We start from the raw sequence: 25,483 nt of genomic DNA, 5'->3' as shown, positions 1-25,483 counted from the left end.
AGACTCAGTCCCAGGTTAGTCCTGTTTATTAGAGGATAATATGCCTACCGACCTGAAATCTTGCCGACAGCAGCAAAAATGGTGTGAATCGCCATGCGAGTGCTGCCAATGACACAAAACTCCACAAGCTCCATACCTCTTTCAGGTATTCTGTATGATGTTTCGTGGCCACAAAGACAATCGTCTGGTCCTGCGGTCTTACGACCGTCCTCAGCAGGTACAACAGGAGGGCTGGCTTGTCATCAGCACGCACGTGATAGAAAGACAGCTGTGGGGATGATTAGGTGTTTAATTGTCTATGTTGGTGCCTGCTGAGTTTTCTGCCAGCTTGGAAGGGTCTAACCCAGTCTTCGCCAATCTGTCACCCTCCCCACAATAAGACATTTTTGACAACTGCAGGGTGACAGATTGGCTGAACCAGGGCTCCCCCCCCCCCCGCCAGAAATCACTGAAACTCAGTTCCAGGATCATTGCCATGATAAGAGAACAAGGGGGGCATTCATGGTGAGCCTTTTTGCTAGAAAAATTGCCCTGAGACTAACCACTCAAAGTCAACCTAATCTGGTATAAGGCAGCTTTTTGTGCCTCCTTGCACCTTAGGATATACAGTGGTACCTCGGGCTAAGTACTTAATTCGTTCCGGAGGTCCGTTCTTAACCTGAAACTGTTCTTAACCTGAAGCACCACTTTAGCTAATGGGGCCTCCTGCTGCCACCGCGCTGCCGGAGCACGATTTCTGTTCTCATCCTGAAGTAAAGTTCTTAACCCAAGGTACTATTTCTGGGTTTGCGGAGTCTGTAACCTGAAGCGTATGTAACCCGAGGTACCACTGTAGTTAGATACACACACGGGCTGCTGCCCCTGCTCACCAACCCCTACCACAGCGGCCAGCGTTTCCCTTTTTTGAAGGGAAATTCCCTTATTCCAAATAGGATTACTCACAAGAAAAGGGAAAAGTTGACAGCTATGACCCCCACTTACCCACTGCTTGCCAGCCTCCCACCCTGCCCCATTACATTTCCCCCAAACCCACCATCTCCTCACAGCTACTTCAAACCCCTGTATTATCTTCTGTGCTCCTCCATCCCTGCTTTCTTCAGACCTCCACTGTTATTTAAAGCCGCCATTTTAAAACCTCATTTGTTCCCTACACACACACGCAAACACCAAACTCAGGGATGAAAACTGGCATTTTTTACAAGTGCCAAAAAATAATAATACAGTCATACCTCGGGTTAAATATGCTTCGAGTTGAGCGCATTCGAGTTGCGCTCCTTGGCAACCCGGGAGTAACGGAGTGCGTTACTTCTAGGTTTCGCCGCTTGCGCAGATGCTCAAAATGACGTCATGCGCATGCGCAGAAGCAGCGAAAAGCGATGCGAACGTGCGCAGACGTGCCGGCGCTAGATACATTTACCTCTAGATGCGAACGGGGCTCCGGAATGGATCCTGTTCGTATCTAGAGGTACCACTGTAACGATCCATCAGTACGGCAAAGCCTGCATTTTTGAAACTCCCTGCCCATTGATAGTGGGCAGATGCACAAAAATATAGCTTCCTCTCTATCCTCCATTCAGGCAAGGGAGGAGCAATATTAAGGGCACACTCCAGCAAGGTAATAATACCCGAGAGAGCTCTCAAGGACCGCAGTTGGTCACTGAGGCAGAGGTTCCCCATCCCTGAGTTAGCAGAACTGCCAAGTTGGCTCAAGCAGACTAGAGGAGCAGCAACAGGGAAGCCATACGAACGGCCACGTGTGCCACGCTCCCCAATTTCGGCAGATCCCAATGTCAGTCTCCTCCCCCCTTCCCCAAAATGCCCCTTCCAAGATAACCATACTTCCTGCTTACCTTGAGCTGCTCGCTCAGCTTGGATTCCACATCCAATCGGATCAACACCGGCTCTGTAAGACCTGTAGAAAGGAGGTTTGGGCAAAGGGGAGAGAATATGAAGCTACATCTCGCTCTGGATTTTCCAGATGCTCTCAGCAGGGTGGATTTGATTTAAATCAAATCGATTTACATCACGATTTAAATTACTAGTCAGTAAGACTCGATTTAAATCTTTTTTTTTTACAGAAAGACTCATTCTTGCTGGTATAATCTTAATATTTACAACCAGATGAAGGTTTCATTTTTGGAATAATAAGTTTTCAGAGTAGTTTTTACAGTTATACCAGAAATTACTGATTTGGTTATACTATTAGAAATACATAGACTGATAACCATGAAATTATTGTGAGGTTTAATAAGTTAACTGTTTATATTTGGATCACTTTTCTGCTCTACTTTATTGGAAGGAGAAAAATAATAATTTCCTTAATAATAATTTAAGCAATTTATTTAACTAAAGCAATAACATTATAGCAAATGTATCCATGTTTATTAGCTGATGTAGTTAAACTTTTTTTAAAAAAACAACAACACCAGACTGAGTTTTAGCACACATGAAAATCTTAAAACAAACCCTTGTTTCCTGATGAATAGCCTTTGGACTATAATGCAACTTAAATAGAAAACTATCTTTAGAAAGATTTTTCCTCCCAAAGCATTTCTTTTAAAAATCTGATTTAAATTTTTAAAAATCTGATTTAAATAAAAAAGAATCTACTTTTTAAATTTTTAATTATTGATTTTTATCCACCCTGGCTACATCTCACTGTGGAATGAGGATAAAGGTGTTTTCCAGATGCTCTCAGCAATCTAGATCAATGGGACCGGGGGATTTATTTAAAAGGACTCTCCGACCACTAAAAACAGTCATGAATCCCAGGAAATGCTGTTTGCTAGGGGTGCTAAGAGACCTCCCCTATTCCCGTCACAGAGCTACGCTTCGCAGAGTGTTTTCACGGTCAATCCCTCTCTCCGGGGAACTGTGAGATCGGGCCTCTGGTACGCAAAGGCGGCGCCTGAGACCAGGTCCGTCTCCTTACCGGCTCGAGCAAACTCCACAAGAAGTTTCGGCAGGGTGGCAGAGAAGAGAACGGTCTGGCGGTTCTCAGGCAGCCTTGAGATGATCTCCTGCAGCTGCTCTGCAAAGCCCATTTCAAAGAGCCTGGCAAGGTAAGTGGGAAAAGGCGTTTTGAGGAGACTCAGAAAGCAAACAGGAGAAGAACAAGCGGCAGGGCAGAGGATCTGCCAAGCAAATGCCTGGCTTACAGATGTGGTACAGCCCTCTCCACGTACGTGGTACAGCCCCCTCCCCAGGACTGTAGCACTTCAGAGCACCCACAGGGAATCCTTTTTATTTTTTTAAGCAAAGTGTTCTTCTGTTACCTATTTTGTAAAGTTGTTTGCTATGTGTTTATTGATCAAAGTATTTCTACATCTTCCACTCACAAACCACCAGAGCAGTTTACAGCAACATTAAAACAGATTTTTTTGGGGGGGGGGAGGGGGGTTCTTAGAATTCCAGAGTGGCGCCACCCTAGAAGAAGTTTCTGGTTTCCTATACAAAGATGGTTGAAGAACAGGGACAGGGTTGGGATGCAAAGCTGTAAGAATATCTTGCAAACCGAAGTTTCATTTTTAAAGAGCCACACACTATGGAAGGAATTCCACGGCAACACATACATCTCACAAAGACAAAAGGCACTTCATTAAAAAGAAAACCTATATAGTTTTAAAGGGTAAAAGGTAAAGGTACCCTTGACCATTCTGTCCAGTAGTGGACAACTCTGGGGTTGCGGCGCTCATCTTGCTCTATAGGCTGAGGGAGCCGGCATTTGTCTGCAGAGAGCTTCCGGGTCATGTGGCCAGCATAACTAAGCCGCTTCTGGCGAACCAGAACAGCACACAGAAATGCCGTTTACCCTCCCGCCGGAGCGGTACCTATTTATCTACTTGCACTTTGACATGCTTTTGAACTGCTAGGTTGGCAGGAGCAGGGACCGAGCAACGGGAGCTCACCCCGTTGTGGGGATTCAAACCGCCGACCTTCTGATTGGCAAGTCCTAGGCTCTGTGGTTTAGACCAAGCATCCCAGTTTTAAAAGGTAGCCTTCATCAAATGTACAGATATTTTGGACTACAAGTCCCATCAACCCCAGCCAGCTAATCTTGGAATTTGAATGGTTTTGGCCTTTTCCACATGGAGTACACACACCACCAAGAATTCACAACTGAAAAAAGCCAAAACTGTCACCAGGCTTCTCTTCCCTAAATGGAAGAACCAAGCAACACTGCTCAGAGGCAGGACATCTGCTTTGCATACAGAAGGTCCCAGGTTCAATCCCCGTCATCTCCAGGCAAGACTAGAAGAAATCCTTCTCTGAAATTCTTGATAGCTCAGTCGGTAGAGTGTGAGACTCTTAATCCCAGGCCTGTAGGTTCGAGCCCCACGTTGGGCAAAAAGTTTCCAAGGGGTTGGGCAAGATGACCCTCGTGGTCTCTTCCAACTCTACAAATCAAGGAGAGCTGCTGCCAGTCAGTGTGGAGAATATTGAGCTAGATGGACCAGGAGGCTGACTCAGCATAAGGGAAGGGAAGTTCAGTGGTTAGTGCATCTGCCTTGCATGCAGAGGGGATCCCTAGTTCTATGCCCAATGGCATCTCCAGGTAAAACTGGGAAAGATTACCTGTCCAAAATCCTGGACAGCCGCTGCCAATCAGAGTAGACAATATTGACCCAGATGGATCGAAGACCTGCCTAAGCAAAAGCTGGCTTCCTATGTTCCCGTTTCCGAATGCTGTGGCCTGATCTCCTGCCTGGGAAAATAGGCGCTCTCCCAAGGGCCCAGGAACTCACCTGTCTGCTTCGTCAAAGACCACGTATTCCACACTCTGCAGCTTGAGCTTCATCTCTATGGCCACGTGCATCAACCGGCCAGGAGTTGCAATGATTCTGTGGGAGGCAAGCAAAGGACCCAGTGGCTGCAGGGTTTTCTTACAAGTTCAGAAAGAATACTGCATTGTACCTGTACCAGCCCAGCAGATCGAAATGGGCTTATACACACCTTGTTATGGGAGAGGCATCAGGATAAATGCAAGGGGCACCCAGGAAGCCCGTTAAAACGAGCCCCTTGTTTCCTAGTCACCCGATCAAATTTTTAGACTTACACAATGCTTTTTTTTTCTTTAAAAAATGTTTAGGGGTACTCTCATTTTGATTCAAGAAAATCACCATTTTATAGTTGAAACTGGGAAAAATAAATACAGTAAATGGACAAAAGTGATTCGCAAAATGTTTAGGGATATGCGTCCCCCCAGAAAAATATCACTGGACTTACATATCAGGGTTTTCATGCAGAGCTGCAAACTGGTCTTCCATCCTGGAGGAGAGGAGAGGCAGAAGGCAAATTTCGTTTTAGAGAAAGCAGGAAAACCTCCCCTTTGTGCCTAACTTTGACTGCCGCGCTCAGATCTTACGTCACGTCTTTTTTAAAAAAATAAGTTTTTATTACATATAACAATAGGAATGTTAGAAAGGACAATGGCTTGCCTGCTTAACATCATATGTATGGTCCACAACTTCAGAAACAAAATGTATTGCTTCAACGGCACTTTTAAGCATCAACGCTGGATATTTATTTCTATTTATTTAGATTTCCTTGTCAGCAATCAACTTTATGGGAGGCTCACTCCCTGGAAAGGCAGGGGGATGAGTTACAATGCTGAATCAGATGGACCTCAAGGCCACAGTCACACCATAAGTTTAAAGCATATGATACTACTTTAAACAGTCATTCCCCGCCCCCAAGGATTCTGGGAGTTGTAGTTCGCTTAGGCTGAGAGTCGTTAGGAAACCCTTATTCCCCCTCTCAGAGCTACAATTCCCAGAATGGTTTGACAATCAATCCTAATTCTCTGGGAACTGTAGCTCTGTGTAAGGGAATAGGGGACCTCTTAACTACTCAGCACCCATAACGAACTACAGTTCCCAGGATTCTTTGGGGGAAGCAGTGAATGTTTCAAGTGGCATTATAGCGCTTCAAACATATCTTGTGAATGTGGCCTTAGTTCTTCAACAATGTGACTTCCTGTGAGGCCTAAACATGGGGCAGGTCAAAAATCTCTCTGTGTGTTTTTTAATGTCAAACTTACTTGTCTCCTCCAAGGATCAGGGCCATTTTCAGGCCTGTGTATCGGCCAAGCTGTAGTGGGAAGTGGGGGAAGAGTGGGAAAAAAACCAGTCAAAAACTTGCATTTGGTCCCAAGATATCCTTCCAGCTGTCTAATAACCCAAGGAAAGCCAGGGACTTGATGAGCCTCATGCTTGAACAGGCCCACCTTCACTTGACCCCAAGCCCTGCTAAACTTGCAACAAAATCCTGTGGCGGTATGTTCCTCTGGTCAACTGCACATTGTCCATTGATCTCTGCAGCCTCAGAGAGCTTCAGCGGCTGCATCCAGACATCAGGCTTATAGCGTTCATTTTGCTGGTTATACTGCAAGAACACCTCCCCTGTCTTCTAACCCTTTTGCACTGCCGCACCTGTTGAGTTATAGAACTGCGGCTTTTCGATTAATATACCGCCATGTAGTGCGGTTTAAACAACAAAGACCCTCATATGCTGGGATAACTGCTCCATTTTTTTTTTTTAAATGAAACTGCAACTCGAAAAAACTCCCACAATTTCTCAAGCGAACAGGGTTGCAAGCAGATTCCCCCCCCCCCCCAGGAAACAACACGGATATGAACATTCATTTTACATTAGTATGATTATTATTTATATATTTTTTTTAATATAATTTTTATTAGGTTTGTAATATTCAAAATTCAAATTGCAAATACATGTTTCCATAAATCTAATGGACTCCCCCCATCTTCCGATCACTGCATTCTCTGTAAATCCAAAACCTCAGCAATTTGTTGACTTATTTTAAACATAATAATATATCTTCCATTTTATCGTGATATCTGGTCTCTAAACATTTCAATCCAAATCCATTAATTTTTAGTTTCAACACAATAAAATTATTTCATTACACCACTTCTGTCTTGTTGTGCCTTATTTACCAATTCAAAAATTTACCGATACTGAAGCTGTACTTTCCTAGAAAGGAGCATTTTTTAACATTCATACAACTTATAATGCTTTTTCAAATAGTCCTTAAATTTTTCCCAAACTTCCTCCGTTTCTTCTTCTCCCGAGTCTCGAATTCTGCCAGTCATTTCAGCCAGTTCCATATAGTCCATCAGCTGCGTCTGCCATTCTTCCAATGTGGGTAGATTTTGTGTCTTCCAGTGCTTTGCCATCAAGATCCTTGCTGCTGTAGTAGCGTACATAAAGAAAGTTCTATCTTTCTTGGTCACCCTCTGGTCTACCATGCCCAGGAGGAAGGCCTCCGGTTTCTTGGGTACGGTAAATCTAAGCACCTTTTTTAGTTCATTATGTATCATCTCCCAGAAGGCCTTCACCTTCGGGCAGGTCCACCAGAGGTGTAGAAATGTCCCTTCCTCTTCTTTACATTTCCAACATTTATTATCAGACAGGTGATATATCTTTGCAAGCTTGACTGGGGTCATGTACCACCGGTATGTCATTTTCATAATATTTTCCTTCAAGGCACTACATGCCGTGAATTTCATTCCGGTGTTCCATAACCTTTCCCAGTCTTCAAACATAATGTTAGGCCCCAAGTCCTGCGCCCACTTTATCATGGAGGATTTAACAATCTCATCCTGTGTATTCCATTTAAGCAGCAAGTTGTACATTCTCGAAATTAGCTTAGATTTTGGCTCAAGCAACTCTGTCTCTAGTTTCGATTTTTCCTCCTGGAAACCCACTTTTTTGTCCGCTTTAAAAACTTCCTGAATTTGAGCATAATGCAACCAATCTCGCACCTTGTTTTTTAACTTTTCCATACTCTGCAACCTCCATTTATCTCCAATTTTTTCAATTATTTCCCAATATTTAGGCCAGTGGGCCTCCATATTGAGTCTTTTACGTGCTTTGGCCTCCATCGGTGAGAGCCACCTCGGAGTTTTACTCTCCAATAAGTCTTTATATTTTGACCAGACCATAAAAATTGCCCTTCTGACAATATGGTTTTTGAACAATTTATGAACTTTAACCTTGTCATACCACAAATATGCATGCCACCCAAAAGCATTATCAAATCCCTCCAGGTCGAGGACATCGGCGTTCTCCAACAAAATCCAATCCTTCAACCAGCAGAGGGCTGCAGATTCATAATATAACTTCAAGTCCGGCAGGGCAAACCCCCCTCTTTCTTTCGCATCTGTTAGTATTTTAAACTTTATTCGGGGCTTTTTGCCCTGCCAGACAAATTTAGATATATCCCTCTGCCATTTTCCAAAACATTCCACCTTATCCACGATCTGGAGGGCCTGAAACAAAAATAGCATTTTCGGCAATACATTCATCTTTATAGCAGCTATTCTGCCCAACAAGGAAAGTTTCAGTCTTGACCATGTTTCCAAGTCTCTTTTGATCTCTGACCAACATTTCTCATAATTGTCCTTAAACAAATTCAAATTTTTGGAGGTCAGGTACACCCCTAAGTACTTTACTTTTTTAACCACATTTAGTTCTGTTTCTTTTCTGAACTCCTCTATTTCAGTAGTTGTCAAATTTTTTGCTAAAACTTTAGTTTTTTGTTTATTCAGCTTGAATCCCGCCACCCGACCAAAGTCAGAAATTAATTCTAACGCTCTTTTAGTACTAGAGGCTGGCTCCTGTAATGTTAATACCAAGTCATCTGCAAATGCTTTCAGTTTATATTGTTTCTCTCCGACCACAATTCCCTGTGCCAACCGGTCATTTCTAATCATGTTCAATAGCACCTCCAGGACTGAAATAAACAGCAGAGGAGATAGAGGGCACCCCTGTCGTGTCCCTTTTTCAATTTTGAACTCCTCTGTCACCACGTTGTTTACTATCAATTTAGCTTTTTGTTCTGAATAAATTGCTTCTATTCCATTTTCAAACCCCCGCCCTACTCCCATCCTTTCCAAATTTTTCTTCATAAACATCCAAGAAATGTTGTCAAAGGCTTTCTCCGCATCAATAAAGATCAACACCGCTCTTGTATTTGAGTTAGTCTGTAAAAATTCCAAAATGTCAATGATGTTTCTTGTGTTGTCAAATAAATGTCTGCCAGGGAGAAAGCCTGCTTGGTCCTTATGAATCACTTCATTTAATACTTTCTTAAACCTGCTTGCCAAAATGTCTGCAAAGATTTTGTAATCCACATTTAGGAGTGAGATAGGACGGTAGTTTTTAAGTTGAGTTTTTTCAGTTTCTGATTTTGGTATCAACGTGATGAAAGCTTCTTTCCACGTTTCCGGTGCCTTCCTCCCCTCCATAATCTGGTTACAAACTTCCAACAATGGTTGTATCAATGAATCCTTCAATGCCTTGTAATATTTGGAAGTAAGTCCATCAGGTCCCGGAGACTTGCCCAGTTGGAGGTTCTGAATGGCGCATTCAATTTCTTGGATTGTAATATTATAGTTCAGGGTTGCTCTCATTTCCTGGGGTATTTTTTGTAATCCATTAGTTGTGACAAATTGGTCCACCTCCGAGCCTTTTTGTGGCCTTTGTGAATAAAGTTCTTTGAAATATCTCTGGAAACACTTTCTAATTTCCTCGGGTTTCTGAACCATTCTCCCTTCAATCTCTAGATTTGTAACTGTGTTAAGCCTTTGTCTCTTTTTCAACTGCCAAGCCAACAACTTCCCGCACTTATTAGCAGATTCAAAGGATCTTTGTTTCATTTGTTTAATTTTCCATTCCACCTCTTGATTTATCAGTTTCGAATATTGTGCCTGGAAAAACTTCACTTCTCTCAATACTTCCTTTGATTTAGGCCTGGATCTCAGTTTTTTTCTCTCCTTCTCTTATTTTCTCCAAAATCTTCTCCTTCTTTTCATTCCAGAGCCTTTTTTTAATCGTGTTCTGCTGTATTAGAAACCCTCTCATAACTGCTTTACTTGCGTCCCAGATTGTTCTTTTTTCCACATTTGTCTTTAAGTTTATTTCAAAATAATCCTTTAAAACTTTTTGGGCCTTCTTAACAATCTCCTGATCTCTTAACAAAGCGTCGTTCATTCTCCATCTGAAAGATCCGGTTGTATTTAATCTCAATTCCATTCTCAAAGCGTTGTGGTCGGAGCAGGTTTTTGGGCAGATTTCCACTTTTCTGGTCTTAGGTGCCAGCCCTCTAGTTATCCATATTTGGTCGATTCGCATCCATGTCATGTGGGCCTCAGAAAAGAAAGTTCCTTCTTTCCCTAGAGGGTTCTTGATCCTCCATATATCAATCAAATCCAAATTGTCAGTCATTTCGAAAAAGGTTTTTGGTAGTCTGCCGTCTTTCGTTATATTAGCACTTTGCGACTTATCCATATTCACTGAGGCGACGCCGTTCATATCTCCCAACATGATAATGTTGTAATCCAAATAGTCCAGCATAGTCTCATGCAGCTTCTTGAAAAATTCCGATTTTCCATCATTTGGGGCGTATATTCCTAGAATTAAAAACTTTTCTCCTTGTGTCTGAATTTCAATTGCCAAAATTCTACCCTGTTCATCTTTGAATACGAATTTTGGTGACAAGTTCTCCTTTGCATATATCACCACTCCTCTTTTCTTAACTTTGTCCGATGAGATAAATTCTTGGCCTAGCCTTTTGTTAATTAACACTTTTCTGTGGAGTCTTGTCACATGTGTTTCTTGCAGGCAAATAATGTCCAATTGTTCTTTTTTCAAAATATGAAATACTTTTCTCCGTTTTTCTGGAGAATTCCCGCCATTTATGTTCCAGCTAAGAAGCTGTAGAGACATCCTGGTCTACTTCTTAGATATCACAGTTGGGTATCTAATTTGTCCTCCGTTCCCGAAGGCTGTGGTGCCGGTCCGCCTCCAGATGGTACGGGTCTTGGTGGTGATCCCGGTGGTGGAGGCCAAGAATCTGCAGCTCTCTTTTGGAGGTCCTCCTCGTTGTCGTGTAGGAACTTCTGGTGGTCCTCTGGTGTTTTAATTCTTACCTTCTTTCCTTTATAGGTGAATGATAGACCTTGAGGAAATTCCCACCTGTAAGGGATTGCGTTGTACCTTAACAATTTGGCCAAGTCTGTATATGAGGCTCTAAGGTCCAACAGATATTTAGGAATGTCTCTATAAATTTCTGCCCTTTTGCCTTCAACTTCCAGAGATTTTTTAAAATGTTGGCCTAGTATCTTGTCTCTTTCCTCTCTTGTTCTCAAACAAACCAAACAGTCTCTGGACTTGTCTTTCTTAACCGATCTTCCCAATCTGAAGGCCGTCACAATTTTAAAGTCTTTATCTTCCTCAACCCCCCAAAATTTAGAAAACAACTGCGTCAAAAATTCCTCTAGGTTGCCCTGCTCCAGCTCTGGGACGGCCCTCAGCCTAAGATTACATTCCTTACTTTTCAGTTCCACCATTGACAGGTAGGCTTGCTGTTCTCCTACCTGTCTTTTCAGAGGTCTTACTTCCCCTTTGATCTCCTCCACCTTTTTGCACGCTTGCTCAGCTTTTTGATTGGCTTCCGCAGCTAATTTGTAGTTCTCCGCCGTAGCTCCTTGCAGTTTCTCAATAGCCTGAGTATGCTGGGAAACCTGATCTGTTAACTTACTGATAGTAGATGTAGCTCTGTCAATTTTAGATGACTGATCGTCCACCTTCTTATTCAAAAGTGCCAGTTGTTCCAAAATTTGTTTCAAGACTGGATCAGTTCCTCCAGTTGCCATATCTTCTGTTGCAAGCGTTTCAACTTCTTCCTCCTGCGCCGTCAGCACAGTTGGTACCGAGGATCTGCGTTGATGAGTCAACGTTGTTTGAACAAGCTGCCCAGCTCTCTTATCTTTTTTCTTTTCTTTAGCTTCCTCAGCTAAAGCTTCCTTAGCTTTAGATGCTCTTGTTTTCCCTGGGCCACTCATTCCCCAGCTGCCTCTGTTCAAGGTCAAATAGTCTTTCAATCCATGAGAAAGGCAAGTCCAGAATGTAAACAATTAAACCACAAAAAATCCCAATAAGGTACAGTTCCCAGACCTCAATGCCTCCGCAAATCCACTAGGGGGGGTTTTCATAAGAAAGAAAGTTTCTTTTCCACCATCAAAGTTCCTATTTCAACTTTTATAGTCCCCAAGTTCAAAAAGGAGGCTTTCAGATAGTTCTGTTTCAAAATAGTGCCACAAGGTAACGGAAAGGTTCCAATATCAGTATTAAAGCGATAGTGTATCCATCAATGCAACAATTTGTACTTAAGAAAAAGTTTCAGCAGCCTGACAGTACTCCTTTGCAACACTGGCAGTCCGATAGCTCGGTTATCCCCTTCAATTCCACGTCACTTCACAATAGGGGGAAGATTCCTTAGCGTAATGAACCAACAGATTTAATCCTTCAATCTTTTTAATTTCTAGAAGAACACAGTCTGTTAATGCCCCTTCATACTAATTTCAAAGTCTCTTTTGAGCGCTTCAGCCCACATCGGGCTCTTTGCTTTGCTCTGATTAGCAGGACCGGAAGGCGGACTTCCTGTTACTCGCCTCCCGTTTTCAGCCGAATTAAACGAATTTAAATCAATCTTTAGTCAATCTTTAGTACCCCTTACTCACGGGTAAATTGCAGCCAATTCCGATGATTTTCAAGAAGAAAGGTCGACGCTCATCAGCAACAGCAGCGCGGCTTCACTTCCGCGAAAAGAGCGATGAACTCACAGCGCCGCTCCCCCGTTCACGTTCCGGAGCCTCTTACGAGGTCCCTTCCTCGTTTCTGGGGGGGGCTTCTGGCACCCGCCGAGTCCCACGGCTGCAGGCTCGCTCTGCCTACGGTTTGTCTTAATGGGTCTCCGCTTTGCCGCAGCGGACGACCCTTTTTCGCGGAGCCCCTCTTCACACAGTAAAGAGGACCGCCACTGCCGTTTTGCGCCGCCTCCGGAAGTCCCTGATTATTATTTATATTAAATTTCTATACCACTCTTCATCTGAGGATCCCAGGGCAGTTAACAATATAAAAATACAAAAATAAATAGCACAGTAACAAACAAAAACAACAACCCCAAAAACCACTATTTAAAAGACGACAGATTGGCTTATTAGCCAAAGGCCTGGGAGAAGTGGAATGTTTTTGCCTGGTGTGTAACGATACATGGGAACTAACAAGTAAGGAAATGTGGGGGAAATGGAATAAAGCGCTGCCTAAATGCAGCTAGCACAAAGGCTTCTACGTGGCCAAAACTGTTTCAGCCACTCTTGAGTCCCATCTGAACCACATCAAGCAACAAGAAAGCTAATAATATATTGACAATATTCATATAACACTATCAAACTGTTTCAAAATTCATAAACAGAAGACATGTAATATGTGCAGGGAGTCACAAACAAAAGAAGAGTCAAGTAACTATTCCATAAGCAGAACGATTTAAGGGCTTTAAAGCAGCCTTTCTCAACCTGCGGATCCCCAGACGTTGTTGGACTACAACTCCCATCATCCCTAGCTAGCAAGGCCAGAGCTCAGGGATGATGAGAGTTGTAGTCCAACAACATCTGGGGACCCACAGGTTGAGAACCGCTGCTTTAAAGACCCTTTAGTCTTTAAAGTCCCAGCCTTCCCTCCACCCATCTTTGGCTTACCTCCTTGGTGAACTTGAGGGTCTGCAAGGCAAGCTCTCTAGTCGGAGAGAGGATAAGAGCCCGTGCCCCCGTCTTGGCACTGTGCACCTTCAGCTTCTCAAACATGGGGATGAGGAAACAGGCCGTCTTTCCGCTGCCCGTCCTCGCCATCGCCACCACATCCTTGCCGTCCAGGATCACAGGGATGGTCTGCAAAACAAAGCTGATTCAGAGTGGAGGCAGGAGAAATCAAACGACAGCAGCAAACCTGAAGTCAGGGACTATGCGAACTCATCCAAGAGGATGAGGAATCTCCTCACAACTCTCAGAACCCTTAACTACAATGTAGAGTTAGCCCCATGCCTAGGAAACACACAACCAAGTTTACATGCAAAATGTCATGAAGATGATGATGAAAAAACAACTTGATTGTCCACATATTGCAGATTTTGGGGTGAGGGGAAGGAGGCGAGAGAGAGAGAGAGAGAGAGAGAGAGAGAGAGAGAGAGAGAGAGAGAGAGAGATCTGAATAAAATTTCATAATATTGTAGAGTTGGAAGGTGGAACAGGCTTTCTTTTACTCTTGCTCCGTAGGATAGGACTCACACCAATGAGGTCATGTTGTAAGAAAGGAGATTCCAACCAACAACAACAACAACAACAACAATAATATTTTATTTATATGCCGCCGCCCCCCAAGCCAGGCTCAGAGAAGCTAACAACAATAAAAGTAACACAGCATTCTAAAATCAATTCAAAATCAAATTAATGGCAACCATTGGGCTAAAGTTCTATGAGGATTACCAAAAGAGGGGGTCAGGCAGGCTGTGCCTTGGCCAAAGGCCTGGTGGAACAGCTCTGTCTTGCAGGCCCTGCGGAAAGATGTCAAGTCCCGCAGGGCCCTAGTCTCTTGTGACAGAGCGTTCCACCAGATCGGGGCCACAGCCGAAAAAACCCTGGCTCTGGCTGAGGCCAGCCTAACGTCCCTGTGGGCTGGGACCTCCAATATATTTTTATTTGAAGACCGTAAGGTCCTCCGTGGGACATACCAGGAGAGGCAGTCCCGTATGTACGAGGGTCCTGATCCTGTACTCCACCGGGAGCCAGTGCAGCTGGTATAGCACTGGGTGAATATGATTCTGCAGTGAAGACCCCGTAAGGAGTCTCGCTGCGGCATTCAGCACCTGCTGGAGTTTCTGGGTCAGTCTAAAGGACAGCCCCATGCAGAGTGAGTTACAATAAGCACCTACTTAGCTTGGCAAAGGTGAAAAAATGCTGCCTTTGTTATAGCTGCAATCTGCGCCTCCATGGAAAGGGAGGTGTCGAATAGTTATACCCCGCCCATCTGGCTGGGGTGCCCCTAAACATCAGGAAAAACTTTCTGACACTAAGAGCTCTTTGACAGCGGAACAGCCTCCCTTCGAAAGCAGTGGATTCTCCTTCATTTTTAAACAGAGGTTGGATAGCCATTTATCACAGATGCTTTAGTTGACATTATTGCATTGTAGGGGGTTGGGAGTAGATGACCCTTGGGGACCTTTCATAAAATCGTAGAATTGTAGCGTTGGAAGGGACCCTGAGGGTCATCTAGTCCAACCCCCTGAAATGCACGAACAGAATATTTCTAAAGCAAAAATGAAGAGACCGGCTTAGATGGACCCTTGATTTCCGATCCAGCAGGGCATTTCCTGGGCCCTCACCTTCCTCTGGATGGGAGTTGGTATTTTGTACCCTTTCTTCATGATCCCTTTGAACACAGGGTAGCCCAGACCTAAGGGAGAAAACAGTTAATTGAAATTCACCATTATTTTCAAAGCTGGAGCGCAGGGCAGGGAGGACGCTGGACCAGGTGGGCCCTTGGCCTGATCCAGAAACCTGCTGCCCACGACCCGTACAAAAACCTTATACAGTGGTGCCTCGCTAGACGAAAAGAATCCGTTCCACGATTCTCTTCGTATAGCGGTTTTTTCGTCTTGCGAAGCAAGCCCATTGACAGCTTAGCGGATTAGTGCTAGAGCTGTCAAGCGGCTTCCAGCGATCAGCTGTTAAGCGGCTTATCAGTGGAACAGCTGATAAGCGGCTTAGGAAAAGGGTGAAAAAAGCAAAAAAAACCCACCGGGGACGCAAGATTTTTTCGTCTTGTGAAGCAACCCCATAGGGAAATTTGTTTTGCGAAGCGCCTCCAAAACGGAAAACCCTTTCGTCTAGCGGGTTTTTCGACTTGCGAGGTGTTCGTCTTGCGGGGCACCACTGTAATGCAATCTCTTATCTGCATCTATAGCATGCCTTGCCAAGTAATACTTCTGAATATGGCTCACTGGAGGTCAACACCCCAAAAGAATCTGGTGTACACATTTGCCTCTGGCGTTTGGGCATAGCCTTTGATCACTATCAGCAAGACCCCATAGAATAGGATGCTCCAATCATCAGGTGAGCACTGAGTGGATGATAATCAGCTACAGAGATTAGATATAGTGTTTGCAGCTCATCCGAACTAAAACTATTCAGTTTTTAAATGAACATTTTCAGCAGTGCCGAGAACTGCTTACCTAATTTCGGTGCATTTCAGCAAATGATCTCTCATTCACTAGCATTGCCCCTCATTTGCCTTCTCTTTCAACAGCCCTCAAAGCACAATAATTATAAAGAACCGAATTAATTAACATTAGTGTTGAGGCAAAATCCCTTTCTCACTGCATCGCCACAACTGCATTTGTTTTCTTTTGAAATCTTTAAGATAATATTTTAGTTTTCCGTTATATTGCTTTGACTGTATATTTTATATTTGACTTTCTTAAGATTGTTTTGTTTATGTTTTATTTATTTAATATGCTGTAAACCGCTTTGAGATTTTTCTTAAAAATATAAAGCGGCATAGAAATTAAATCAATAAATAGGCCAACCCACCTAGGAGAGTGGAGGGCACTTTGCTGCAGGCCGCCACAAACCTTGTTCTGGCCCCTGCTAGCATACAAGAACAGCCAATTTTGTAACATTAAAAAAGCTCTCCCTCACTCACCCATGGACTGAAAGCCTCCTGATTTCTTCTTCTTCTTGTTCTGGGCCCGAACCATTTCCTGGGTGTCTAGCTCGACATCAGAAGTGCAATCCGCTGCTGGAAAAGATGGAACTGGCATCTCATAGTCCTTTGAGCCACACCAAAAAAAAAAGAAAGAACGAGTGTTTGAATACAGAGCAGCAACAAGAAGAACCAACCCCGAGTGGGCTATAAGCCAGTGTTTTCTCTACCCTTTATTACCCTCACAACAACCCTGAGGGGTGGCTGTTGTTGTTGAGTCATTTAGTCGTGCCTGACTCTTCGTGACCCATGGACCAGAGCACGCCAGGCACTCCTGTCTTCCACTGCCTCCCGCAGTTTGGTCAAACTCATGCTGGTAGCTTCGAGAACACTGTCCAGCCATCTTGTCCTCTGTCATCCCCTTCTCCTTGTACCCTCCATCTTTCCCAACATCAGAGTCTTTTCCAGGGAGTCTTCTCTTCTCATGAGGTGGCCAAAGTATTGGAGCCTCAGCTTCAGGGTCTGTCCTTCCAGTGAGCACTCAGGGCTGGTAGGTTAGGCTGAAGAGCTGTTTTCTTTGATTTGGGCAAAGGGTTGCTTTGCCATTTTCTTACCATTCATGTCCCAACTTCTCCTCCAAGAATGGCTCTACCTCGCCTCATTTCATCCTCACAACAACCCTGCGAGACAGGCTAGGCTGAGTGGGGATTTGAACCCTGGCCTACCAGGTCCTAGTCCGACAAGCCACTATACAGTAGTACCTCGGGTTAAGAACTTAATTCGTTCCGGAGGTTCCCTTCTTAACCTGAAACTGTTCTTAACCTGAAGCACCACTTTAGCTAATGGGGCCTTCTGCTACCGCTGCGCTGCCACTGCACGATTTCTGTTCTCATCCTGAAGCAAAGTTCTTAACCCGATGTACTATTTCTGGGTTAGCGAAGTCTGTAACCTGAAGCGTATTTAACCTGAAGCGCATGTAACCCGAGGTGCTACTATACTGGCCCCAGGCTCCCGATCCTTGCCTTAAGCCCCGGCACCTGTGAAGGGAGGGGGTCTCCCACTGACCTGCTGCTCGTCCAAGTCCCGATCCTTGCACCGCCGCTGCCTTTTCCTCCGCCGTCCCGTGGCCTGTGCAGGAGCCATGGCAGAAGCGCCGCAAACAACCTCCCGGCCGAAGAAGTCACTCCGGATCCAGGAAGGCAGGGAGCCACGTGCGTCGAATGGGCGGGGCCCCGGTGATCGGAGGCGGGACATCCATTAAGCTCCGCCTCTTCTCCCTAGCAAGCGCTCCAGGAGTGGCTGGCTTTTCTCTGCCACTCACGGCTTGGACGCCAGGCTCTTTAGAGATAAAAAGTGTAGATCAGCTGATTTCGTGTCTTGAGGAAGGACCTCCGGGTTCAGTTAGAGCGCCGCGTTTATTTGTTGGTTTTAAACGCAAGCATTTGATGAAATGGGCTCCAATCCATGAAAGCTTTCGCCATAATAATGTGTCAGGGCAGATCCACACCATATATTGAAAGTACATGGAAGATCCAGCAGACATTTAAAGCGCATGCCTTCCTTTATTATTATTTTTAAAATAAATTATAGAAGCGTAGTTTTTCTCACACGGATCTACAATCTCCAAAACACATTCAAAGCATATATAATCCCCAGCATGGGAACTGTAGTTTTCACCTCACGGAGCTAGAATTTCAGCATCCTTAACGAACTACAGTCCCCATAATTCTTTAGGAGAAATCAGGCGCTTTAAATGTGCGTTAGATGCGCTATAAATGTCCACTGTGGTCTTTATGAACCACATACACAAAACTTTATTGTTTGCTTTTCTGCAACGGACCAAGGCTGCAAAACCTAATCCCGTTTACCCATACGTAAACCCATACTGAATTCACTAGGGATTACTTCTGAGTAGACATGGTTAGGATTGCAGTGTTAAGACTGCTACTCATCTGCAAACTTCACGCCGCGGAAGTGAGAGGTGGTACTCATAGAAATCACTGGAGGGTTGCTCACGATAGCCCTGGAAAGGAGTTGGCATTGCACTTTAGAGATGAGGCTGACGATGCTCATATAATCCTGCCCCACGTTGCAGCCAAAGCCAATTGATTTGCTCCTAGCCCAAACCAGGCGAGTATTGCATGTATAAGGCTTCTTTCTGCGCTATTGGTCTGCATGTTTTAATATTGCAGGTTAACTTAAAAATAAAAAATAAAACTCCACGTTTCAGAAGACAGGAGAAAAACTGGGAACTCCTGATGGTACTGCAACAAGAAAGTGGAGGGGGGATAGCAAATCCTGTCCACACGCCCATCAAACATTTGCCCAGGGATTTCTATGGGACGTTCTTCCTTCCTGTTTAAAAGAGGGGGGGAGTCTTGAGCAACCGGAAGCCACTTAGACTATGTGAGTCAATCGATTCATTCTCCTCTTGGGAGTCCTTGTCCCCTCCGTAGAATGGTTTCGCCCAGTCCTCTCTTTTCCCCCCAGCCCCGCAAGGCGGCGCAGTCTCCACAGTTTTCATCCTACATTTCGGGTTCCGAAGTAAAACTCGTAAATACTGGAGAGGAAGTATTATTGGTGATAGGAGGCGATTATATTCATCAATATTTTGGGGCGGAATCAAAGGCAGTTTCTCGCTGCAGTGCTTTGGAATCATATTTCTACACCAACGGTGGTTGGGCTCTACGTTTGCGTTTCTGGCTGCGAATGGGCACCGGAAAGGAGGTCCGTATTGACCTCTTTGCTAAGGCATTTCTTTGGTTGGTTGCTGTGCTGGGGAGGAGAAAGGAACGGCAAGCAGAACGAGGAGGAAAGCTGCAAATCCGTAAGTCTAGGAGGGGAGGCGACCAGGTTTGCGGGGCCCGTGCCCGGTTGCAGAAATGTGCATTCCTTCATGCAAATTGCCGCTTCGTCTTCTGCAACTGCATTTTGCATTCAGGGCGGGCTGTGATGCTTGCGTCTCCCAGGGAAGCGAGATCCAAACAACGCAGACAGCAGAGGGCAGTTAGACAGATCCTACGTCTGCTTATCGGAGAGCAAGCCCCGCTTGATTTTGACGGGGCGTACTTCCAAGCGTGAGTGACTTGGGAATCAATAAATCATAAATCAGGTGTCAAAGAGATAAAACAACTACCTGACATTTAGAAGACATCTGAAGGCAGCCCGGTTCAGGGAATTTTTAATGTGTGACATTTTGATGTATTTTTAATCGTTGTTGGAAGCCGCCCAGAGCGACTGGGGAAGCCCAGCCAGATGGGTGGAGTACAAATAATAAATTATTATTATTATTATTATTATTATTATTATTATTATTATTATTATTTTATTTTGCTGGAAGATTCAGGGCAGATGAAAGAAAACGCCTCTCCAGGCAGTGCAGAGTTAAACTATGGAACTCCCTCCCACAGGAGGCAGTGATGGTCACCAACTTGGATGGCTTTAAAAGAGAATTGGACAAATTCAACGAGAGGAGAAGGCTATTGATGGAAACCGGGCAATGCTACTAGCAATGCTTCCAAATACCAATTGCTGGGAAACCCAGAAAGGATGAGTTGGTCTTGCACTAAGGTCCCACTTGTGGGTTTCCCATAGAGGCATCTAGTTGTGGCCGCTGTGTGAAAAGGATGCTGGACTAGATGGGTGATTGGCCTGATCCAGCAGGCTCTTCTTACGTTCATCGTAGTGTAGTAGTTAAAGCGTGTCAGACTAGGACCTGGGAGACTGGGGTTCAAATCCCTGCTCAGCCACAAAACCTGGGTGGGCCACAGTCTTCTCTGTCTAACCTACCTCACAGGGTTGTTGTGAGGATTAATCGGGAGGAATAGAACTATGTTCTACCACTTTGACCTCCTTGGAGGAAAGGTGGGGCACAAAAGAATAAGCACAACAAATCTCTGCCGAAAACCGATTCTAAGCAACTCTTCATATCAAGCCAGAGGGTTGAATTTGAATTTCTGCCTCTTGTGAGGCTTTTAAGGAGCCTTTTCACTCGCAAGCAAAGTGTAATTTGTATCTAAATCCTTTAAGACCTCTCTATTTTGGCCCTCAGGACTTTCCCCAGGCCACATCCTGCATTTGCCCTGGTCGAAATTGTGTCCTTCAACTCTGATCAGGCCAGGATGGAAGATCAAGAGGTGAGTGGGAGCCAGCCTACTGACATTGACATCCATTGCCCCAACCCATTTTTGGCTCTGGCCCTGCCTACCACTGCCATGTGGCCCCTGGAAGTTCGGGGATATTTATTTATTTATTTTTCGCAAGTTGTGTGTCCTTGTTTCTCAGTTTGATCCTTTTACATGGTTTTGCACGTTGTGCGGTATTTTATGCGTTGTGACTTGCCGTCATTTTTATTGATTATTGTTTAGTAATTCTTCCTTGTAAGCTGTTTAATTACTATTCGCTGATATTTAATTTTACCATTTACTAATATAATCTAACTGATTGTTGGAATATTGCTTTATTTGATATAAGCTTATTTTAAAGTTATTGTGACTTTCTTTTTGGTATTGGATCACACTGTTATTACGGGTGAGATCTTTGCTGTTGATTTTGTTGTTTGTTCTCCTGCAAACCTAGCAGTTCGAAAGCACGTCATGTGCAAGTAGATAAATAGGGACCGCTCCGGCAGGAAGGTAAACGGCATTTCCGTGCTCTGCTCTGGTTCGCCAGAAGCGGTTTAGTCATGCTGGCCACACGACCTGGAAGCTGTACGCTGGCTTCCTCAGCCAATAAACCGAGATGAGTGCTGCAACCCCAGAGTCGGCCACGACTGGACCTAATGGTCAGGGGTCCCTTTACCTTTACCTTTGTTGTTTGTTTAGCTTGTGAACCGCTTGTGTAGTGTAATATAGAAAGGCGGTACAGTATACAAATTGAAAGCGAAATGAAATGCCAAGGTGGCAAAATGTGTCCTCATATCTGCTGTACCCTATCAGTCTGCCTTGGCATTCACCAGTGACTTCTTGCTTCATTCAGATCTTGCTTATGAACCTCTAAGTCTCCTGCAGACCTGGATGGCAGGGCCTGACCCGGCGTGGCTTAACCGGATCCATGAAGGCATCTGCTGAGCTGGGCATCCAGCCCCGCCAGTTCCAACGCAGAGGGAGGAGAGGCTACAGGGTCACGGCCAAAGCCTCCTACGTGGACGAGTCGCTCTTCGGCAGCCCCACAGGACGACTAAATGCCAGAGCAGAGTTTGACCCACCGTGGGTGTGTAAGAAAGCTAGTTCTCCGAGACCCCTTTTGTGGAGTCCCAAGACGACACAATGGGAGGTGCACAACAGCCCCTCGACAGTCACTCCGCCCACCAGCACTCCGAGAAAGGGAAATAAATACAGGTAGGGGAGGTTTCTTAATGTCTGTTGTCTTTGTTCACAGAACTTTCTTGGCAGGGATACTGGAGTGGCTTGCCGGTTCCTGCTCCAGGTGGATCAGGTTTGGTCAAAACTCTCCACTATGACCTGTCCATCTTGGGTGCCCTGCACGACATAGTTCATAGCTTCTCTGAGTTATTCAAGCCCTTTTGCCACCGCAAGGCAGTGATCCATGAAGATCCGTATAGTTAAAGCCATGGTTTTCCCAGTAGTGATGTATGGAAGTGAGAGCTGGACCATAAAGAAGGCTGATCGCCGAAGAATTGATGCTTTTGAATTATGGTGCTGGAGGAGACTCTTGAGAGTCCCATGGACTGCAAGATCAAACCTATCCATCCTGAAGGAAATCAGCCCTGAGTGCTCACTGGAAGGACAGATCGTGAAGCTGAGGCTCCAATACTTTGGCCACCTCATGAGAAGAGAATACTCCCTGGAAAAGACCCTGATGTTGGGAAAGATGGAGGGCACAAGGAGAAGGGGACGACAGAGGACGAAATGCTTGGACAGTGTTCTTGAAGCTACCAGCATGAGCTTGACCAAACTGCGGGAGGCAATGGAAGACAGAAGTGCCTGACGTGCTCTTGTCCATGGGGTCACGAAGTGTCGACAAGACTAAATGACTAAACAACAACAACAACAACAGGGGAGGTTTTGAAGGAGCTGTGACAGTCCGCAAAAGTGAGATTGCCCTGCCAGGTTATTATTATACTTATATCCTGCCTTTCCTCCAATGAGCTCAATTTGGCACAACAGTTGTGTCTGCCCCCTCATTTTACCCTCCCAACAATTGGCGGGTCAGGCCAATTTTCTTCAACCTTGGGCCCCCAGATGTCCGTGATGGAATGTCAGAGCTAGCAGTGGTGTAGCGGTTAGAGGTGTCAGACAAGAACCTGGGAGATCAGGGTTCGAATCCCCCACTCGGCCCAGAAGCTCGCTAGATGTGGTCTTGGGCCAGATAGGGTCTCATCCTAATCTACCTGGCAGGGTCGTTGTGGGGAACTAAATGAGGAGTGGGTGGGGAGAACCACTCATGCCACCTTGAGCTCCTGGGATAAAAATGCAATAAATAAATAGCAAATTCCCCATCATCCCTGAACATCGGGGGTAATGGGAGTTCTAGTACAGTAACAGCTGGAAAACCAAGGTTGAAGAATGCTTGGTTAGGCTGAGAGACTGTGGCTGGCTCAGGGTCATGCAACACTGCAAAAAGAAAAAGAAGAAAAGAAAAAGAAAATGTTGATGTTCCCCACCTCATTTAATACATGAGTAATTTCTCTTAAGATTTGTCCCAATATTGACTTCTGAGGCCCTTATTTGAGTGCCTCCTCCACGAGGGTTGCAAAACCAGAACGGGTCTTTTCTGCAGTGGCTCCCCATTTGTGGAATGCTCTCCCCAGGGAGGTTCACCAGGCGCCTTCATTATACACCTTTAGGTGATAGGCGTAAACATTCCTCTTTAAACCAGGCCTTTGGCTGACTGACATACAGTGCTCTTTAAAAATGTGTTGGGGAGGGAGGGATTATTGGGCTATTCTTGGTGTTTTTTTTTATTATGTATTTTGTGATTTTATGTTGTGAACTGGCCTGAGACCTACGGGTATAGGGCACTATACTACTACTACAATGGTACCTTGGGTTAAAAAATTAATTCGTTCTGGAGGTCCGTTCTTAACCTGAAACTGTTCTTAACCTGAAGCACCACTTTAGCTAATGGGGCCTCCCACTGCCGCTGAGCGATTTGTTCTCATCCTGAAGCAAAGTTCTTAACCCGAGGTACTATTTCTGGGTTAGCGGAGTCTGTAACCTGAAGGTACCACTGTACTGTTAATACCCCACCCATCTGGCTGGGTTGTCCCAGCCACACTTTATGCATGGTAATAACTTTGTGGTACTTAGAATGATTTCTTTAGGCGTGACTCCTGTTTCCAGTAAACATCTCTCTCTTTCTCTCTCCCCTCATCTTTCAATGAAGGCTGAAAAGTCACACCCCATCCTATTGCGATGAGACCTTGTTTGGGCCAAAGCCAGGGGGCTGGGAGCAGGCGACTCCCTGGATGGTGAAGGGGGAAGTGGCTAAGCTCCGCCCTTTGCTTTTGACTCCACCTCTTGCTGCAAGGGACCGGCCAGTCCTTTCCCCTCGTCCGAAGGACACGCCCCTGAGAGCCTTCCATCAGAAGACACCAGACACCCAGGGCAAAGAGGCATTTGGAACCTGGCCTGGAGGAGAAACTTCTTCTTGGGGGCACCCTGAAAACTGCTTAGACGCAGACAGCCAGGAATTTCTGGGGCGGCCGCCCCCCCAGCCCATTATCCGGCTGCATAAAACTTCTGAGGGTTCCCAGGCCCACCTAAGCAAGCCAAGGACAAGTGTGGAGCAGGATCACCAATGCTCAGTGGCTCCCCCAGGGTCTCTGCCTAGACCACATTCAAATAATTTGTCCGGGTCGTCGTCTGCCAGGGTCATAAGAGCTACAAGCTCATGTAAGCCCAGGCCGCCCTGGAAATAAATAAAAAGATTGCTGTCCTCACATGTTCTGCATGCAAAATGACCACCGAAAGGGCTATGCTGTTTGCCCATGTTCCGTAAGGAATCTTAGCCGGTGGACTAGCTAGCCATAACAGTCTTTGCCTGTTCCTTTGGTGCTGAGAGTGGTTGTGACAGCAGTACTGCCCTTCATTCGTAGATTTCAAGGTGGTTCATAATTTAAAATATTAACACAAACAGTAAATGACCTCTTATATCAATCGTATTCCTGCAGTAATAATGATAATAATCCCAAAGGAGCCCAGGGCAGCATAACTGTTTAAAACCTTCTCTCAAAACGCTTGCCAGGAACAGTGTTTTTTGGCCATCAAATACCTGGGTAAACAAGAATGCTCTTAGATTTCTCCTGAAAGTCAGTAATAAGGACGACAGACACACCTCAACAAGAAAGGTATTCCACAAATGGGGAACTGTCACTGAAAAGGCCCTGCCATGGGTCAGAGGGGATGATGGGAGTTGTAGTCCAGCAACTTCTGGAGGACACCATGTTGGCCAAGGAGACTGGTTCAGATCCCTGCCTCATGCGTGTTGTTTATTGGGGTGGTCTCAGGCAGATCCATGTTTCTGTCCAACTTGTTCTGGGCATAAAAAGCTGAACATCTTAGAGAGGTGAAAGGGATATGAATGAAGAAATAAGAGGAGGTAGGAGAGAAGTTTTTTTTTCATCCCAAGGACCACATTTGCTTCTGGGGGGGGGCACATGCCAGGGGTGGGCAGGGCCACAAGCAAAAGTGGGTGGAGCGATGAATGCAAATTTTACTTTTTACAATGGCCTAGGTTCTCACACACACACCTCTTCTCCATCCATGCAACCAGGAGGCATATCCCAGAGTTCAAGAAGACAGTACAGTCAGGCAAAAACACTTGGGAGTGCAAAGCAGGGACCCTAACGAATGCGGCTTGGGGAAGATTCCTGCATTGCAGGGGATTGGACTAGAAGATCCCTTCCAACTCAACAATTCCAAGATTTCTGTGGGCCAGAGAGAGACCTTGGGTTCCCCAC

At 45.2% G+C, this 25,483-nt stretch overlaps 2 protein-coding genes across 2 annotated transcripts in view; one reads left to right on the top strand and one right to left on the bottom strand.

The window, feature by feature from the left end:
* Window positions 1–17,829, bottom strand: part of DDX54 (DEAD-box helicase 54) — a 30,098-nt gene extending 12,269 nt beyond the window's left edge. Inside the window, exons 1-10 of the mRNA XM_081892294.1 lie at window positions 17,626–17,829; window positions 16,561–16,687; window positions 15,242–15,312; window positions 13,563–13,751; window positions 6,041–6,090; window positions 5,227–5,268; window positions 4,746–4,841; window positions 2,933–3,054; window positions 1,851–1,912; window positions 137–268 (exon numbers count right to left, since the gene is read on the bottom strand). Of these exons, the coding sequence (XP_081748420.1) occupies window positions 137–268; window positions 1,851–1,912; window positions 2,933–3,054; window positions 4,746–4,841; window positions 5,227–5,268; window positions 6,041–6,090; window positions 13,563–13,751; window positions 15,242–15,312; window positions 16,561–16,687; window positions 17,626–17,814 (1,080 nt within the window). The 5' untranslated portion in view covers window positions 17,815–17,829. The remainder of the gene's footprint in view (window positions 1–136; window positions 269–1,850; window positions 1,913–2,932; window positions 3,055–4,745; window positions 4,842–5,226; window positions 5,269–6,040; window positions 6,091–13,562; window positions 13,752–15,241; window positions 15,313–16,560; window positions 16,688–17,625) is intronic.
* A 1,302-nt stretch (window positions 17,830–19,131) lies between these two features.
* On the top strand, window positions 19,132–24,447 carry RITA1 (RBPJ interacting and tubulin associated 1). Its single transcript, XM_081892546.1, has 3 exons — window positions 19,132–19,387; window positions 21,538–21,899; window positions 23,908–24,447. Exons 2-3 carry the CDS (start codon window positions 21,613–21,615, stop codon window positions 24,440–24,442), a joined length of 822 nt encoding a protein of 273 aa, XP_081748672.1. The 5' UTR covers window positions 19,132–19,387; window positions 21,538–21,612; the 3' UTR covers window positions 24,443–24,447.
* Window positions 24,448–25,483: the final 1,036 nt, after the last annotated feature.

This window comes from Podarcis melisellensis (genome assembly GCF_964234715.1).
Source record: "Podarcis melisellensis genome assembly, chromosome: 16".
Taxonomy (NCBI): Eukaryota; Metazoa; Chordata; class Lepidosauria; order Squamata; family Lacertidae; genus Podarcis; species Podarcis melisellensis.
The sequence above is the reverse complement of the archived record's forward strand: the minus strand, read 5'-3'. Positions and strand labels throughout refer to the sequence as shown.

Coding starts and splice junctions, on each gene's coding strand:
- RITA1 (XM_081892546.1), top strand. CDS start 21,613: ATGAAGGCATCTGCTGAGCTGGGCATCCAGCCCCGCCAGTTCCAACGC. Junction 21,900..23,907: donor AGAAAGGGAAATAAATACAG/GTAGGGGAGGTT, acceptor CTTTCAATGAAG/GCTGAAAAGTCACACCCCAT.